Source organism: the organism of the source record quoted next, unplaced genomic scaffold (assembly GCF_019419815.1).
Source record: "Pyrus x bretschneideri cultivar Hongxiangsu unplaced genomic scaffold, Pyrus_bretschneideri_v1 Contig17, whole genome shotgun sequence".
Lineage (NCBI taxonomy): Eukaryota > Viridiplantae > Streptophyta > Magnoliopsida > Rosales > Rosaceae > Pyrus > Pyrus x bretschneideri.
The window spans coordinates 4735474-4753268 of NW_025999468.1; the positions used below are offsets into that span (position 1 = coordinate 4735474).

The 17795-nt window shown below is 39.9% G+C and overlaps 1 protein-coding gene across 1 annotated transcript; it reads right to left on the bottom strand.

The window, feature by feature from the left end:
• Positions 1–804: 804 nt before the first annotated feature.
• LOC125475996 (ubiquitin-fold modifier-conjugating enzyme 1) lies at positions 805–2355 on the bottom strand. The gene is made up of 3 exons (XM_048581541.1): positions 2008–2355; positions 1843–1904; positions 805–1157 (listed from the first exon to the last, which is right to left on the bottom strand). Exons 1-3 carry the CDS (start codon positions 2338–2340, stop codon positions 1028–1030), a joined length of 525 nt encoding a protein of 174 aa, XP_048437498.1. The 5' UTR covers positions 2341–2355; the 3' UTR covers positions 805–1027.
• Between the last annotated feature and the right edge of the window lie 15440 nt (positions 2356–17795).

A 17795-nucleotide genomic window follows, 5' to 3' on the forward strand; every position in this document is an offset into this window, starting at 1 on the left:
ATATTCGGGAGGTGATACAAATGTATATACGAAAGCTCTAACTTCGTAAATACTTGTTCGTGGTTTGTAGGATCATGTAGGAGGGCTTGTAAACCCTAAACCCAGAAACAATTCTAGCAACTTCCTTTTACGAGAGTGAAAGAATGATGATTTCCCTAATTTCCTCTCACTTTCACTTTCAGAGAGAGAGAGAGAGAGAGAGAGAGTGAAATTTGTTGTGACCGTTTGAGATCTTCAAGGCGCTATAAGGCGGTTCAACTCCCCAGCGATCAAGTCCTTCACCGACCTCTCCTTGTAAATTTAACTTTATTTTATTTTATTTTATTTTTACTTTTGATGATCGTAACTTAAAACAGGAGGGTTTACTTTTATGTTTTTTGTATCACAATGAATCTGGTCATTTTATTTTTCAATCAATTTCCGCCATTGATGCATTCTGGCGATCATTTCCTCAATTCATATTCTTTTGAAAAAGAGTACTAGGGATTCAAGGTGGTTTCAGCTTCAAGGTTTTAAAATTGTTATAAATTAGTTACTTCAAGTCACCCAATATCTATTTTGTACGCGTTTGTCTTGAGTGTTACCACACATGAGAGGGCATGTGAGGATTAAAAAGTTGTCCCGACGTTGGAAAAACTCAACGGTTCGAGAAAAGAAAGAAAAACTCAACAGTTTGCCCCGCAAACCGGTAGGAATATCTGCTCAAGGGAAATCATACTCTTTAAGATGTCAAGTCAAGGGTGCCGGGGACTTCAACCCTAGGATACACAATTTCGAAAACATGTACCACAAGATCGTACCAACTGAGAGGAAACAGAAAAAAAGAATCAATTCATATCTTACGATGTACATGTATGCATTTCAAAACTAAAACGAACATAGTTCCAAGAGTATGTATTTGATCTCAAAAATGTATTTCTCTGCAGATAAATTATAACGCCCCGTTCCAAGTAAGTTGCTACTTATGGCTCAACATTTATTTTCAGTCATCGAGGTGTTACTCGTACAGCGTCAGTATTACATTGAACTAAGATTCAGCTGATGATGCAGCATCATCTTTGTGCTTAACCATACCAGAATCCACAAGGATGGGAATCTCAGCTGCAAGCCATGGTGCAAGACCCAAACAGAGTGCATGTGCTATACCAAATCTTGGACTGCATAACATGAGAAAGATCATAAATACTACTAGCCGATAACTCCAAACTTGTTTGATTAAACAAATGGGCACTTTGTTTGTTTACATTAATGCTTTCGAGAGTAGATTAGAGTAAGTTCCTCGTACGAGATTAAAGGAAGAATGACACTTTCATGGTCATAAATTACTATGTGAATACAATGAAATGCAAAAGTTTCCCATATCAATGTTTCCCACTATAATTCAAATTAAGGAATAAGAAAATGTGTTGTGCAAGTTTTCCACAAATGATTTACCTTCCACAGACAAGAAAACAAACATCATTCTTCCACAAAGAAAATGCAACTACACGAATTGGTTTCAAAAACAGAAGACTAACATATTGAAATATACAAACCATGCATCCAAATTTTCAGCTTGAAGCAAATAATCTAAAAGCAAAACAAATTTCGAGTTGCAACAAAACTTGAGTTTGGATTGTTCTGTCATGTCATATATTCTCAAGCGAATTTAGAACCGAGTTCAAAGCTGATTTTGAAATCTCTTGTAAATCCAAAATTACAAATTTTCCCCCCCAAAAAAAAAAAAAAAAAAAACCACTTTCCTTTCATTTCTTACAATTTCTCAGTGACCAAACAGATAAAAAATTCACAATACTTCGACAAACATGCAACAAATTAAAGACAACAAAATAGAAAATTTACCAGTTCTTGGCCCAAAGAGGCTTGAAATGCACCGTCAAGCAGATCTTTCCCCCTCTATACATCTGAAACAAATCCAAAATTACCCAGAAATTAAAGAAACTAAATTACTATCAGAAAGCAAAAAAAGGGGAAGGGGTAAAATCGAAAAATCAAAATAAGGCCGACCTTTTGGGTCTTGCCGTCGAGCTGAGGGAGCTCAAGTTCCGGTGCGGTGGCGGGGTAGGTGATCGGGATATCAAACTGGAGATCGAATTCGTACTTGAGGAGGTTGTGGACGTACCAGCACTTGCCTGTCCACCGTGTGCCCTCGGGATTGGCGGCGGAGATTCGGAACCAATCGTTGTCGTTGGACTTGTTCATCTGGGTGTAGGCGATCAGCGCCTTGTACTCCTCCTTCAGCCGCTGCGTCCACGCCGCGCCGTCTCTAGGACCGGCCTTGGTCGTCAAGAGTGGGATCTGGGTCAGCGTCGACTTGGTGTTCGGGTCCCAACCCTCCATTTTTGTTCTTCTCACAGAGCAAAAACCCTAACCCCCAATTGAATTCGATTCGCACTGTTTCTTTGTCCCCGTAAAAAATTGTTGGCTTCTTTATTTTACCGGGAAAAAGGCTTCAGTTATAATTAGGCCATTTGGCGTTTCTTTTTCATAAAAATAAAATTTTAAAAATTTAGTAACAAAAAAATTTATGCTTTAAAGCTGACGTGTCTAGAAATCAGCTTCTAAAAGTAGCTTGTACTCATTTTTAATGGTTTATTTAAAGGTGTTTTTAAAATGTTTGAAATTGATTTTGAATTCTAAAATCATTTAAATGGTTTTTTTAGAAGAAACATCAAATATATGTTTTTTTTGTAGGAATCACTTAAGATGTTTTTTCAGAATCCACTTGAATTTTTACTAAGAATTGGTTTCAAAAACATTTTTATGGAAAAATCTTTCAATCATTTAAAAATACTTTCAAACAAGGATAAACTCTATAATTTGTTAAATATTTCTTTATAATTTTATAATTTATTATATTATTACATTTGATATACTGCACTATGATTTTTGACACACCCCGACCGAGATCAGGGTATGCTGGCCGTCACGTGGAAGTGACGTAGCCATGTGCACAGTGCGGAAGCTAAACAGTAATATAAAAGTGCGAATAATTTAAAAACTAGCAAATATAGAGTGATAGAATATGAGCTAGCTTAAATACGACACTGAATTCAAAGCCTAAGGCCTACAGCAGTCCAAAGGAAACAATACAACAAAAGTACACCCGAGGGTGACCCTACGTAGGTGAGTATCTGTCAGAATGCCGAGACGTCCTCCGAGAAACCACCAGACCCGCTAGGCTACTAGAACCTGGAGGGGCGCAAAAACAAAAGCGTGAGTGGGCAAAACAAATCTATTAGAAAACCATTTCATAAAACATAATATAACCCCTCGCCGTAAAACATGTATACTTCCCAGGAAATAAACATATATACGTATGTATAAATATACCGAGTATACTCAAGGATATGCCAACATACTCAATTGCATGCCGTCATGCTCAACGCCACGTAATAATATGCAAGTGCTCAAACATGTAAATCACATCATTAGCATAATTAAGCTGGCAGCCGGAGTCCCCTAAGTGACCTGTACGGCTGAATCTAGAGCTCAACTCACAACTAAATCCTTAAACCTGCCCACGAGTCGGAACCACCTATAGTGATCTGTACGACAAGCCTGGGTGTAATACATATAAACGCTCTAGTGCTACGATCACGTGAAGGCTGTGCGAATAATCGCGGGTCACCTACGAGTCGGAACCACCTATAGTGGTCTGTACGACAGGACTGTGCACCTAACTTGGATTCAAGATGAGCGTGTGGTGCTGGAGGTGAACAACACGTGAAGGACTGTGCCCTACACTGGGCGGGAGCACTAACACCGGGGGTGCAGGTTATGAGTCCTCTAAGCACTTCGAATCACTATTTAATGCGAATGTAAAACAACGCTTACCTGGCACTTACCTAGGCCGCCACAGCACCAACATATATGTAAATGATGTAATAATAAATATAAACCAATTCATGTGCCGCTAATCATGCATACTCAACATATAAAATTAATGGCGTAAAACGAAGCATTTATACTAATTTCTGGGAAATAACATGTATATAGGTATATACGGAAAACAAAAGCCCACTCACTGGTAAGTAGAAGGGTCGTAGCCCCCCTGCCTCGAATGTGCACGCTTGTCCTCGGGATACGTGTCACCTATATGCGAATTAACTACAAAAACGTTAACTTTAAAGCACATAACCGTCCGTTCAAAATAACTTCTCATACATTGCTCAAAATGGACAAATGAATATACCAACGTGATCTACACAACCTCACGATCACAACCATATTTTTAAAATAATTTTTGGACACGTCACGCGCCCCCACGCGCCAGCACAGGCACGGGTCCACGCGCCCCCACGCGCGGCCACGTGACCTGCACACTGACGGCGTCAGGTGACGCCGTCAGGAATATTCCCTGGAATATTCCGTTAACCTTGACTGACGCCGTTACTGTCTGTTAGCCTTAACGGAATATTCCCTTGTCTTCTCCGGCGAGCCACCGCCGCCGGCACAGCCGCCGTCGCTGGAAAACTGCAAAATTTTCCAACTTTGTTTTCTCACTTGTTTTTCAACCATTTTTCACGTTCTTTATACCAAAATGAAGCTTAAGACTAGTAGATTCACGTTAGACTAGTTTTAGGGCCTAAAAATCCAAGAATCTCACCTGCAACAACGATCCAAGTTCGGCCAACTTTGAACCAAGCTTTCCCAACGTCCAAATTCACCCAACGAAGCACTCCCAAGCTCCTGGGAACCTCACTAACACATCTACAAGCTTAAAATGTCCAAAAACATACTAGATTAGGTTTGCATGAATAGTGACCCAAAACGGACCTTGTGAAATCGACGTGAAAACATCGAGATTCTTACCTGAAAATGGCACCACTAGACTCCTCTCAGTTCCACGAGTTCAATGGTAGCCTTGGATCCCTTGATCTGTGACGTTTTAGGGTGTGTGTGTGTGTGTCCGTACGTATATGGTGAAGAATAAGGGAAAGAGAGAGACACGGGAGGGAGAGAGTGACAGAGACAGAGACAGAGGGTGAGGGTGAGTGAGACAGTGTGTGTGTGTGTGTGTGTGGCCCAAAGTTTGCCAACACCACACAAACAACCAAACAACATAACAAAATAACTAGGGGTAAAATGGTAATTTCACGCGTACGGTTCCGATAACTCCGGGACGGGATGTCACAATTTTGAACACATTGAGAATTCTCAAAACTTATAGCCAAAATCCACATGAACCGACCCTTTGCAGATACAATATATGGTTTGGAAACTTTGGCTGTACGAGTTGGGAATATTAAAAGTTTGGATCTTGATTCTGTTAATATACCCAATTATACCAGAATTTGATAGAATCTTAGGGTCCTTTTGGTACTCTATGTGAGTCCAAGTATTTTAACTCAGAAACTGTTTTTGAGTTACAACTCTCGATTTCTTGTTTGGCAGGCCATTTTGAAAAACTGAATTTAAGAATAACTCAGAGTGCCCAAGCCTTCGGCTGATCTGATAGCCACTGTTTAAACATTTGTATGAACAAAATTAAAGGTTTTTGTAGAAATTTTCAGGTCGACGGGCTGAGGGCCCACTCCAACAACACCGATACTGTCCCCACTTAACCACCTGCACAATCCTCAGGTGTGGGGTTGGGGTTTTATCACAAAAGACCTCGATGTTAGTTAGAGAGGGGTATTTATATTTAAAGCACTCTTCTCTTCTCCCTCTGTCCGATGCGGGACTGGAGGTTCCAACACTCCCCCGCACGTGAGACCCCACTCACGTGAATTTCCACACATCGGCAACCACGTGGAGCCATGTCGGGACTCACCCAATCACGTGGGGCCAATGGGGACCCACCCAAACACGTGGCAGTACGGGCCCGCCTCCTGGCTCTAATACCATGTAGAAATTTTTAGGTCGACGGGCCGAGGGCCCACTCCAACAACACCGATACTGTCCCCACTTAACCACCTGCACAATCCTCAGGTGTGAGGTTTTATCACAAAAGGTCTCGATGTTAGTTTGAGAGGGGTATTTCTATTTAAAGCACTATTCTCTTCTCCCTCTGTCCGATGTGGGACTGGGGGTTCCAACAATTAACTAAAGCTTCTTCTTTTGAATAGTAGTTAAATCTCTTGCTATTTTCATGTTCAAAACTGAGTTGGGAAATTCTTGGCTGCAGGATGTCACAATTCTTATTCCAATGCTGTCTGCACTTTCTAAAAATGAGGTTTGTTTCATAGGTTCTGTCTCATTCTCAAGTACCTTTTTGTCAAGGTTCTTGGTTTAAAACTATTTCCTGAAAGCTAAGCTGTTATAGTGGTGGCAATAATTGGCTTGTAATCTAACTCTAACCATTGGATCTGCTTCGACCTGGAAACGTTTCGTGCTTTAATGGTATGCTCGTGTTACTGAAACTGTCATAAACCAAAGCATGATGGTTAACCTTAACTTATTGTGTTAGCTTAGTTAAATATTCCATTTAGTCGCAAACTCAATAGGCACGAACAAGAGTTCCATTTTTTTTCCGTGTTTATGTCTGTAGATTCTTGGCCTGGTTTGAACCAACCACCGGAGAAATCCAGTCTGTGTGATTCAACGTAGAATGGACGATTGCTATCGCAGGAATATGAACTAAGGGTCTCCCATTATGATACCATGTTAAATTGGCACCAGGTGGGAGTTTATATGTTTAGCTGCATGGTTTGGAATACCAACTGTGAAAGTATCAACATAGCACATCCACTGTAGGCCTGCTGAGGCCAACAAATAGATCACTTAGGTTGATGGTGTGGAGTACAGGCAACGAATTTGGCCTTGCACATGAGCAAGATTATCCTCATTAAATAATACCTATGAAACAGTATCATATTTTGTGTTAATGGAAAGTAGAAATTCTTATGCTGTTAGTTTCACATTGATTTTTATCTAATTCTGTGTAACCATTTTATGGGTCCAGGTTTTATACCTATATTTCCTCGGCTTGTCTCTCTTCCATTGGAAAAGTTCCAGACAGCACTTGCCCGCTTACTGCAGGTACATGTGGTTTTCATATAGGTCCTTGTGTATGGGGCCATATGGTTATGATTTTCCTTGTTAAACCAAAAAATTAGTGTCTAGATATATTGTGATTTCCTTTTTTATTCATTATTTACCTTCTAAGTTCCATTAACGAGAATCACCAATATGTAGGCACTTTCTTAAAGAAAAACAATTCATGTTGGACAAAGATATGACACAAAGTTTGACAAAACCTGCGTCAATGATTTGTTAAGATTCATATCCTTTCAATCGCAGGGCTCAGCTCATACAGGCCCAGCTTTAACACCCGCAGAAGTGTTGGTTTCCATTCATGGTATTGTTCCTGAGAAAGATGGACTCGCACACGTACTTACTGAATATGATTCTTTTATATAAGCCTTATCGATTAGATGGTTAGTTGATTTAATCATCTTTACAATGTATATGGGGGATATGCTTTTTTATGAAATACAACTCGGACTGATTAAACCCTGAAACATATTGGGATGATCAGATCGTCTGAGGTTCAACTAATTTTGACTTGCTCTTGCCAATGCCTATTTCTTATCAATTTGTCTTGGCAAGGTGCATCCACTTGTTGGGTTAGATATTTTGCCTTGCCAAGGTGCATCCCTTCCCGTGTCAGTAATGAATGGAGGCTACCCTTAATTTCTTGATGCACTTTATATGGTAATCGTATAGTTTCTCCTTTTATAACATGCTCCTTTTATCATTATTAACAGCTTTGTTTGCTTCTCTTGTTTGCAGATAACAGATGCTTGCTCAGCCTGTTTTGAGCAACGCACAGTTTTCACACAGGTCTTGGCAAAGGCCCTGAATCAGATGGTCTGTACGTATTTTCTATAAATCTTTGCCCATTGCGTCTATCATATTATTTAGTTGTTTTAAGTAACTTTTTTGTTTTTCATGTTGATCAAACTCCTCTTCCTCTTCTCTTTATGAGAACAGTTATTCAGGCAATAGATGATTTTCCTTCACTGGTAACTGCTCTAATTCCTTTTCCTTTTATTATCCTTTTCTTTTCCAACGCCCTGATTTCGTTATTCATGTTGTATATGGTTTCATGATTCAGGTTGATTTTGTTATGGAAATACTTTCCAAACTTGTGAGGAAACAGGTACGTGTGTCATCTGCGCCTGTTATTTGGTGCTGTGTAAAGGGACACCTCATCATTAGATATTTTTATGTTTTAAACAGCTGAATTTGGTTGTAACTAATCTGTGTTATTAGATGCTAATCTAGTGGTCATTAGTCACTAAGGTTATTTAGCAAAGTGTATATATACTCAGTTGTAATTTCTTCTTCATTAAGAAAACAGAAATACAGAAAGTATTCTTTCTATCTTGGTATCATTCGCCTTTCTGCTTCACCGCTTTTCGATCCTCCTTTCTTTGCGGTTCGTTCTTCTTGATCTCGAGCTTCCTCTTCTCAACAATGGCGACAGCCTCCTCGTCGCCTTCTCCTCCTGAAATTGTTCCTCCAAATCCTGCATCGTCTGAATTCGTCGCCCCCAATTTCTCTGCGATGAACCCTAATTTTTCTCATTCGTCGATTGCATCAATCACCATTCAGAATATTAGTTGTATGGTGCCTACGAAGCTGAAGCATGATAATTACTTAGTCTGGAAGGCTCTATTTGCTCCAATCTTCAGGCGCTACAAGCTCACCGGTATTGTTGACGGTTCTGAGCTCCCTCCACCACCTTATCTTCTTGATCAACATGGTTGTCTTACTGGAAACCCTAATCCTGCCTTTGAAGCTTGGTATGAGAAGGATCAAAACATTTTGATTTGGCTTAACTCTACTCTCTCTGAAGAAATCATTCCGTTTACGGTCGGTGTAACTTCGTCTCACGATCTTTGGATTAATCTTGAAAATCGATTTGGGGGCGTCTCTGCTGCTCATATTCACCAACTTTGCTCTCGTCTCCATGCCATACACAAAGGTGATTCTTCGATTTCTGAGTATCTGCAGCGCATCAAAGGTATTTCTGATGCCCTAATGGCGGCTGGTTCTCCAGTCTCTGATCAGGATCTTATTGCTGTCACTCTCAATGGTTTATCTGATGACTATGAATCGTTTATTGACTCTATTATGTTGCGCATCTCTTCTACTACTTTGGATGAACTGCATGGTTTATTAATAAACAAGGAATTATTCATGAATCGCAAAAAGAAAGGTGCTGTCTCTTCCGCTCAAGAACCTTTTCAGGCCTTTGTAGCTCAGTCTCAGGGTCCTCTTCTGCCCACACCACCCTATTCTCCTTTTCCTCAAGCCTATGCTGCACAGTTCAATGCTCTTCCCAGGTTTCAGAACAATCGTGGCAATGGAAAAGGGTTTTCTCAACGTCACAATCGTGGTAACTACTCCTGGAACTTTTCTCAGTTTCGTGGTAACATTCCTAACTCAGGCAATGTCTCTGGTTCTTTTCGACATAATTCTGGTGGAAATCGCTCTAACTTTGGTGGTTTCAATCGCAATACTCACACCAACTCTGGTTCTTATTTTGGGGGTAAAACTTCTTGTCAAATCTGTCACTCTCTTGACCATGAAGCTATTGACTGTTATGAACGCATGAATTATGCGTATGCTGGCAAAATACCCCTTGCCAAATTGGCTGCCATGTGTGTTCACACGAATTCTAAAACTTCTCCTCCGTGGCTCATTGATTCTGGCGCTACATCTCATATCACTAATGATATTGCTGCTCTTCATTCTCCTGTTCCCTACTCTGGCGAAGAGAAGGTTTACATTGGTGATGGACAAGGTATGTCCATTCATCATTCTGGTACTTCTTTGCTTAAAACACCATCCGCTACATTTCGATTGAACAATGTCCTTCATGTTCCCAAGATGAAATTCAATCTTTTCTCTGCCTATCAGTTTTTAAAAGATAATTGTTGTGCATTGACCCTTGATTCTGATGGTTCTACAATCAAGGATCGCTCTACGGGGAGGATGCTTTTTCAAGGACCGGTCCATGAAGGCTTTTATCCTCTTCAAGGCATTCCCTCCACTTCTGCCCCTTCAGCTTTTCTTAGCACTCAAGCTTCTCTTCCGACATGGCATAGGCGGCTTGGCCATCCCTCTACAGCAATGTTTAGGAAGATTTTAAATAAAGCTCATCTTGCTCATAGTGGTAGCAATTCTGTTAGCTTCTTTTGTACTGATTGTGCCATTGGTAAAAATCACAAATTGCCCTTTTCTTCCAGTACTAGTCGTGCTTCTGCCAGTCTTGAACTGATTCATTGTGATGTTTGGGGTCCAGCTCCAGTTGTCTCTGTCAGTGGTTTCAAGTATTATGTTCTTTTTGTTGATGAGTTCACTAAATACACATGGTTGTTTCCTTTGAAGGCAAAATCTGAAGTGTATTCTGTATTTGTCAGTTTCAAGGCTTATGTTGAAAACTTGGTTGGCAATCGAATAAAAATTTTCAGATCTGATTCTGGAGGTGAATTTACTGGTTCTGTTTTTAATTCTTTTCTTGCTACTCATGGTATTTGTCATCAATATAGCTGTCCTCGCACTCCCGAGCAAAATGGGTGTGTTGAGCGTAAACATCGACATCTCACAGAAATTGCTCGCACTCTCCTAGTTGCTTCGAGTGTCCCTCACAAATACTGGGTAGAAGCTTTCAGTACAGCTTTGTATCTTATTAATCGGTTACCCTTATCAAATCTGGTCACCTCTCCTTGGGAACTACTTTTCAAAAGGGCTCCAGATATTCCAAGCTGAAAATTTTTGGTTGTAGCTGTTATCCCTGGCTTAAACCATATGTTTCTTCCAAACTTGATGGCAAGAGTAACCAGTGTGTCTTTCTCGGCTATAGTTTGCAACACAAGGGTTACAGGTGCTTGGACATTCAATCTCATCGAGTATACATATCAAGACATGTTTTGTTTTATGAGGATCATTTTCCTTTCAAAAGCACTTCTCAGTCACAGGGTTCTGCCTCATTGGGCTCTGACTCCAATTCCTCTTCCTCATTTACTCTTCCCTTTCCTTATTGGGATAAGCCTCACTCCTCACTCTTGGACAGCACTGCTCCCTTATCTAATGCAGCTCCGTCTTCCCTACAATCATCTCCTCATATTTCTCCTTCCTCGCCTGTACCTGCTGCATCTCCAGTCTCTGCTGCATCTCCAGTACCTGCTGCTTCTCCAGTACCTGTTGCCTCTTCCGTCCCTGTTTCATCCTCCATTCCTGTTGCTTTTTCTCCCCCTATTATTCCTACACACACACACCCTATGATCACCCGGTCCAAAGCTGGGATCTTTAAACCTAAGATTTTAGCTGCTACCAAGCACCTTATTGACACCAGCACCTTTGTCCCTACTACTTATGCTCAGGCTTCCAAATATGAGCATTGGAGACAAGCAATGTTTGCAGAGTATCAAGCCTTGCAAAGTACTGGTACGTGGACTTTAGTTCCTTCATCTCCCAATCAGAATATTGTCGGGTGTAAATGGGTGTTTCGGATTAAGAGAAAACCAGATGGTACCATTGACCAGTACAAAGCTCGTCTTGTAGCTAAGGGGTTTCATCAGCAAGAGGGGGTTGATTTTCAAGAGACATTTAGTCCGGTTGCCAAGCCCGTTACAATTCGGATTTTACTCACACTTGCTGTTCAACACAACTGGTTTCTAAATCAGTTAGATATCAGTAATGCCTTTCTGCATGGCAATCTGAAGGAAGCAGTCTTTATGCAGCAACCACCTGGATTTATTGATCCATCAAAGTCCTCCTTTGTTTGCAAACTTACCAAGTCTCTCTATGGTTTAAAACAGGCTCCCAGAGCCTGGTATGACAAACTTTTTCATGCTCTCAGCTCTCTTGGTTTTGCAAATTCACAATCTGATTCCTCTCTCTTTGTTCAAACACAGCCCTCTCTGGTTATAGTCCTTGTGTATGTCGATGATATTCTTGTGACTGGTCCAAATGCTTCTCATTGTCAGGCCTTCATTCAAAAATTGAGCAGTTTATTTCCTGTCAAGGATTTGGGTCCCCTTCATTTCTTCCTCGGGTTAGAAGTTCACAGAACCTCCACTGGCCTATTCTTGTCTCAAGGCAAGTATGCTCTTGATTTACTTGTTAAAACAAATATGGATGGCTGCAAACCATGTTCTACTCCTCTTGGATCTGTTAAATTGGATCACACTGGTTCTTTACTACCCAATCCTAAGGAGTACAGATCCATTGTAGGTGCCCTTCAATATCTTACTTGGACAAGACCAGATCTCTCTTTTGCTGTAAACCAAGTATGCCAATTTCTCCATTGTCCACGCGAACCTCACCTTCAAGCAGTCAAACGAATCTTGCGATTTCTCAAAGGTTCTATTACTCAAGGTCTGTGGTTCAAGCCAGGTCCCTTACACCTTACAACTTTTTCGGATGCTGATTGAGCTGGCTGCCCTTTTGACAGACGATCAACCAGTGGTTATTGTGTATATCTTGGTCCCAATCTGATTAGTTGGAGTGCAAAGAAGCAACACACTGTTGCTAGATCGTCCACAGAGGCTGAATATAGGTCCCTTGCTCACACAGCTGCTGAATTGACCTGGATCTGTAAACTGTTGCAGGATGTTCTTTTTCCTCTTAGGCAGGTTCCTAAACTCTGGTGTGATAATGTTTCTGCCATTTCTCTGGCTTCTAATCCAGTTTTCCATGCTCGCACAAAGCATGTGGAACTTGACTATCATTACATTCGCGAACTTGTTTTAGCAAATCTGATTCAGGTCCTTCATATCAGTACTCACCTTCAGATTGCTGACATTCATACCAAGGCCCTGCCTAAGGCCAGATTCAAGCTATTGCAGTCCAAGCTTTCTCTCGGTGATCCTCTGCTTAGCTTGAGGGAGGGTAAAGGGACACCTCATCATTAGATATTTTTATGTTTTAAACAGCTGTAATTTGGTTGTAACTAAGCTGTGTTATTAGATGCTAATCTAGTGGTCATTAGTCACTAAGGTTATTTAGCAAAGTGTATATATACTCAGTTGTAATTTCTTCTTCATTAAGAAAACAGAAATACAGAAAGTATTCTTTCTATCTCTGTGTACTCTTTCAGGTCAACGTGTCTGTATTGGTTGTTGACATGGCTAGGGGACAAGTGATGTGCTATATGTATTGACTGCAGGTGTGGAGAATGCCAAACCTATGGTTTGGATTCCTGAAATGCGCGTCACAGACACAGCCACATTCTTTCCATGTATTGTTACAGGTATCACATCATTGTCTTTTATATAGAGAACTCCCCCTTTCTTTCAACTGGTGAATTTACAGCTCAGTTTCCTAATTCCTATCTCATTTCCTTGCAGCTACCACCCCCGCAACTTGAAAGCGCTCTGAACAAATATGTGAACCTCAGAGGTCCCCCTGCCGCTTATGCTAGCCAGCCTATAGCGTAAAAGCTTCACTCCATAGGTATACTATTGCGCATCTGGTTGACTGTCAACTCTATTTCATGGAGATTACAACGTGTTTTGGCAGAGCAACTTCTATTTAAACTTACTGCATGTATTTTGGTGGACCAACACTTGCCGACCTTGGTCTAGAAAATGAAACACATTTGCAGCAACCGCATGTGCCACCATCGTTTTACCCTACAGACACAAGCTCATCAGTTCATGGAGCGGACTCCAACGTGATAATTACAAAGCAACACTAGCTCATCAATTCATGGAGTAACTCCTACGTGGTAATTAGAAAGCGTTTGGACGCTCAGAAGTGACCGGCTATGTACGGTACAAATTGGGACATCTGATATTTGAGAGCCACAAATGTGGGAAGGAAGATGTAGATTGACGACGTATATGGCGTCTGATTGCTTTCGGGTATTTGATCGCTGATTGGTGGAACCTAATGATGAATCAGTCCGGCTGCATAGGAAATATCAGTTCTTCAGAAATACAGGCAAGAAAGAAAAAGGAAGGGAAAAAAAAAAAGAATGTATGCATCTGTATTTTATGATTTATCCTTGTAAATTTTGATTCTCCAATCTAATACGAGGACAGGTATAAATTTTGGGTCATTAAATAATAGGCTCCTGTAAATTGTAGTTGTATTTAATTTTTTAGTTTAGTTCATATTCTTTTGGTACTTTGTTCCTTTATTTCTCCAGAATTATAATTATTTCTTCGAGTTTTGATGTAACATTAACCATGTTTGGTTAAAAGAAACTGAAAATCATCAAACAAAACGTTCCTAGTTCTGGGTACCAAACTTTTAAGTTCACCCAACAAAAACGTCATTCTACTTCCTTATTTGCCCTTTAATTTTTTCTATTTGATCTTGATTGTTGTTTTCATTTGATTTATTCAATGCCAAAAAATGCCAAAAAGGTTTGTGGAAATCATGTAACAATCCGTCCCAGAATTTACGTAACGGAAGGGTATTTTCGTATTTTCAATTTGGTTGGGTTTCATTTGTTTTAAAATATTGCTTTTTGGTGTTAAATGGTGTGCCTAAGCCCTGATTTTGATCCCCTGGCTCCCCCCTCTCCTTGCCTGCCACGTGGCATCCCACTTCTTCCCTCCCCAAAATCTCTCTCTCTCCCTCCCTCACCTTTCCTGGTTCTCTCCATAACTTTGCACTTTCTCTCCCTTTATCTCCGATAAGGAACCACCATCATTCCTCTTGATTCCGACCAAGGCAGTCCCATAAATCCTTATTTTGAACTCTTGGGACATAGGGAACACGACTACATCCTCGTTTGCATTGTGAGAGCACCATTTGAGTGATCTGCCATTGAAGTCGAGAGCTTCAAGCTTCCATTTCTCAAACCCAGGTAAGGTTATTGCTCTATTCCGTTCGTTCGAGTTATTCTTGGGTTGATGTTGTGTTTTTGAGTTGAAAACCAAAGGTATCTAACTCATCCGTGCATGCTCTTCCCCCTTCCCAATTTCCGATGGAAACCCGACGGCTATCGAGCCGAAGTCTAGCCGACTCCGGCCACCTCACGGTGTGTCACATGTACGAATCTTTCCCCCTCTCTCGTATTTTCATTTTAGTAAGAGGATCGTAGGGTAGAACAGTGAGACGGCGTCCACGGTGTGTCATATACGTTTCTTCCTTGGCGATAAATGGGTCGGCTCGCCCAAACCCACATATTTCAGGCCTTTTAGGCCAAGCAAACTAAGGCCTTTGGCCCGTTGAATTAAAAGCCCAACCCAATTAGCCTTTAACCCAAAACCCCTTTGGACTTAGCCCTTGGGCCGTGCAGAACTCGGGCCTTAAGCCTGTTAACCCCTTTAACCCATTGAACCCTTGGCCCAAACCTTTGGGCAAGGTTTTCAGGCCCAAACCTTTGGGCAATGTTTTCAGGCCCAAACCCGAAGCCCTTTAAGTTGAACCCAAGACCCAATGTAGAACAGGCCCAACCCTTGGGCAATATAATCAGCCCAAGCTCGAGCCCACTTATTTAGGCCCAACCCCGAACCAACCCAAACCCTTGTGACTTGACCCAGTTGACTTAACCCAACTCGGTTGACTTGACCCAAACCAGTTGATAAGTCAACGCTGACTGTTGACTTTGACCGTTGGCCGGTCAACGTTGACTTTTTCGAGTTCGGTCGGGACAATTCCTAGGCTAATTTTGATGTCTTGGATTCGTTTTTGATGTCCGTTTTCTAAAATTCAATCTTTTAATTATAATTTTATTAATTGGACCCTTTATGTGCTTAGGTGCATTTATTAGCGGCGATCCCGTCATTCCTATTTCATACGGCTCTTCGACGACAGAGTATCTGTGAGTGGACCCCTTCTAAAATGCATGTTTTGATAATAGAAATGCATACATGAAAAACATGATTTAATGGTTACGTTTTATGAGTAAATTAGATTTACACTTTATGATTATCATACTTTAGTGAGAATATTTTGGAATATCATACTTTATCAAATTTATGTTCTTTATAGTATATATGATGGATGACTATATACTATTTGTGAACATGTTTATACACTTCTTTGTAGTATATATAACGGATGACTATATGCTATGAAGATGTTTTTGAGATATATGTATTTATGTTTGGAAATAGTATATTCTATGCTTTTGTGCTTATCTAATGGTCATTGTTTTGCCTACGGGTGAAGATACTTGTATTTTGGCTTTGGGCTGGGAGATATAGTTGTTTGTTTTGGGTCGGGAGATATAGTTGTTGGCTTTGGGCTGGGAGATATAAATATTGGCTTCGGGTCGGGAGATATTAGTACTACGGGCGATTATGATACCATTACTTAGCACACTATATATGATATATGTTTTATGAAGGTTTTATGGCATGCTAGGGTTCTCAGAAAACCTATTACATAATATGCTATTGATTTTTCATAAAACTTTGAGGGTTAGTATGTTGATAACTGTTTCACTATTATATATATCAACTTGGTCCACTCATGTTTGTTTTGTGTCCCCTCACGACTTAGAAGCGAGGTGTATAATCCCCACGTCAAGGCATTCCCACATCAGCATCTTCGAGTCCTCTTGGTGTAGGACCCATCTCTTGTTCATTTAATTTTATATTATTTCTTTTTAGTGTTCTAGTTAGTTGTATTCTCTAAACAAGTTCCTAAGTTGCATATTCTTTATATTTAAAATGTACAAGTCTTATTATATCGGTTAAAATGTACAACGTGCCTACCTTGGTGTTTGATGAATATCAGGTTCGGACATGTCAAATCATCGCCTTTATTTTAATAATAATAAACTTGTTGATTTAATCATTGACTTATTAACCAATTGAAAATTAAGTCTTTATATTATTTTTTGAAAAAATGAGTCCCCAAAATCATTAGAAACTGCCAATTTTACCACTGCCATTAGAACATCTCCAATAAAGATGTTAAATTTAGATTGTCAAATTTCAATTAAGAGCTGACATAGCACTTTGAATGCAAATGCTAAATTTTCATTTTTCCAAACGATGAGTCAAATTATTTTTTTATTATACATTCTAGGTCATATTGTTATAAAAATTGTAAAAAATTGTGCAAATTGGTCTGGGTGCATAATGTGATTGGTGGATGTGAGAGCCATTTATTAAATAATTCAATTGGAAAGGATTTGACGTTGCTGTCAAAAGAAACGCATGGGATGGGAGGCATCAAATCCACATCAGATAAAACGCATCGGTTGGAAAAAGTTTGTTTCTTTTTTTTATCCTATTTGGTACTTTTAGCATTTTTTTTTTTTTTAGAGATGATCTTAGATTTTAAAATTTTCTAATTAATTCTCCGTTAACTTAAGACCTATTGGTATAAAAAAAATGCTGAGAATTATTTTTGTGTTTGGTAAACATTCAGTTTCAGTTTTTTTTCACAATTTTGGATGAAAAAACCCAAAAACAAAAAACTGCAAAAACCATCTTTGAAAAAAAGATTTTTTTTTCACATTTGTTTTACATAAAAGTTTACCAAACATTATTATATTGCTTTTTTTTTTTCAAAAGCACTTTTACAAAAATGTTTACCATACACTCTGCTACTTTATTTCACAGCTGCTTATTCTCATAGCACATCAGAAGTAGTTTTTTTTCAAAACACAACAATACCAAACCAGCCCTAAATCATGTGATTTGTTCATGACTCATAATGCTGTGGCCTTCTTTTAGCCGTTAAACTTATCAAAATAATATCTCTCGACATATTGATGTGTTGCATGAGGGTGACACTGAACCAACTCGTCGTTATCTTAACGTGACAGAAGACCAACTTTTTCTTCATGTCATTTCGTGTCTTATTAACTGGTAATGTAAGAAAGCCACATGGCCTTCAATGGTTGTTGAATTTGAATGTGTCAAGTA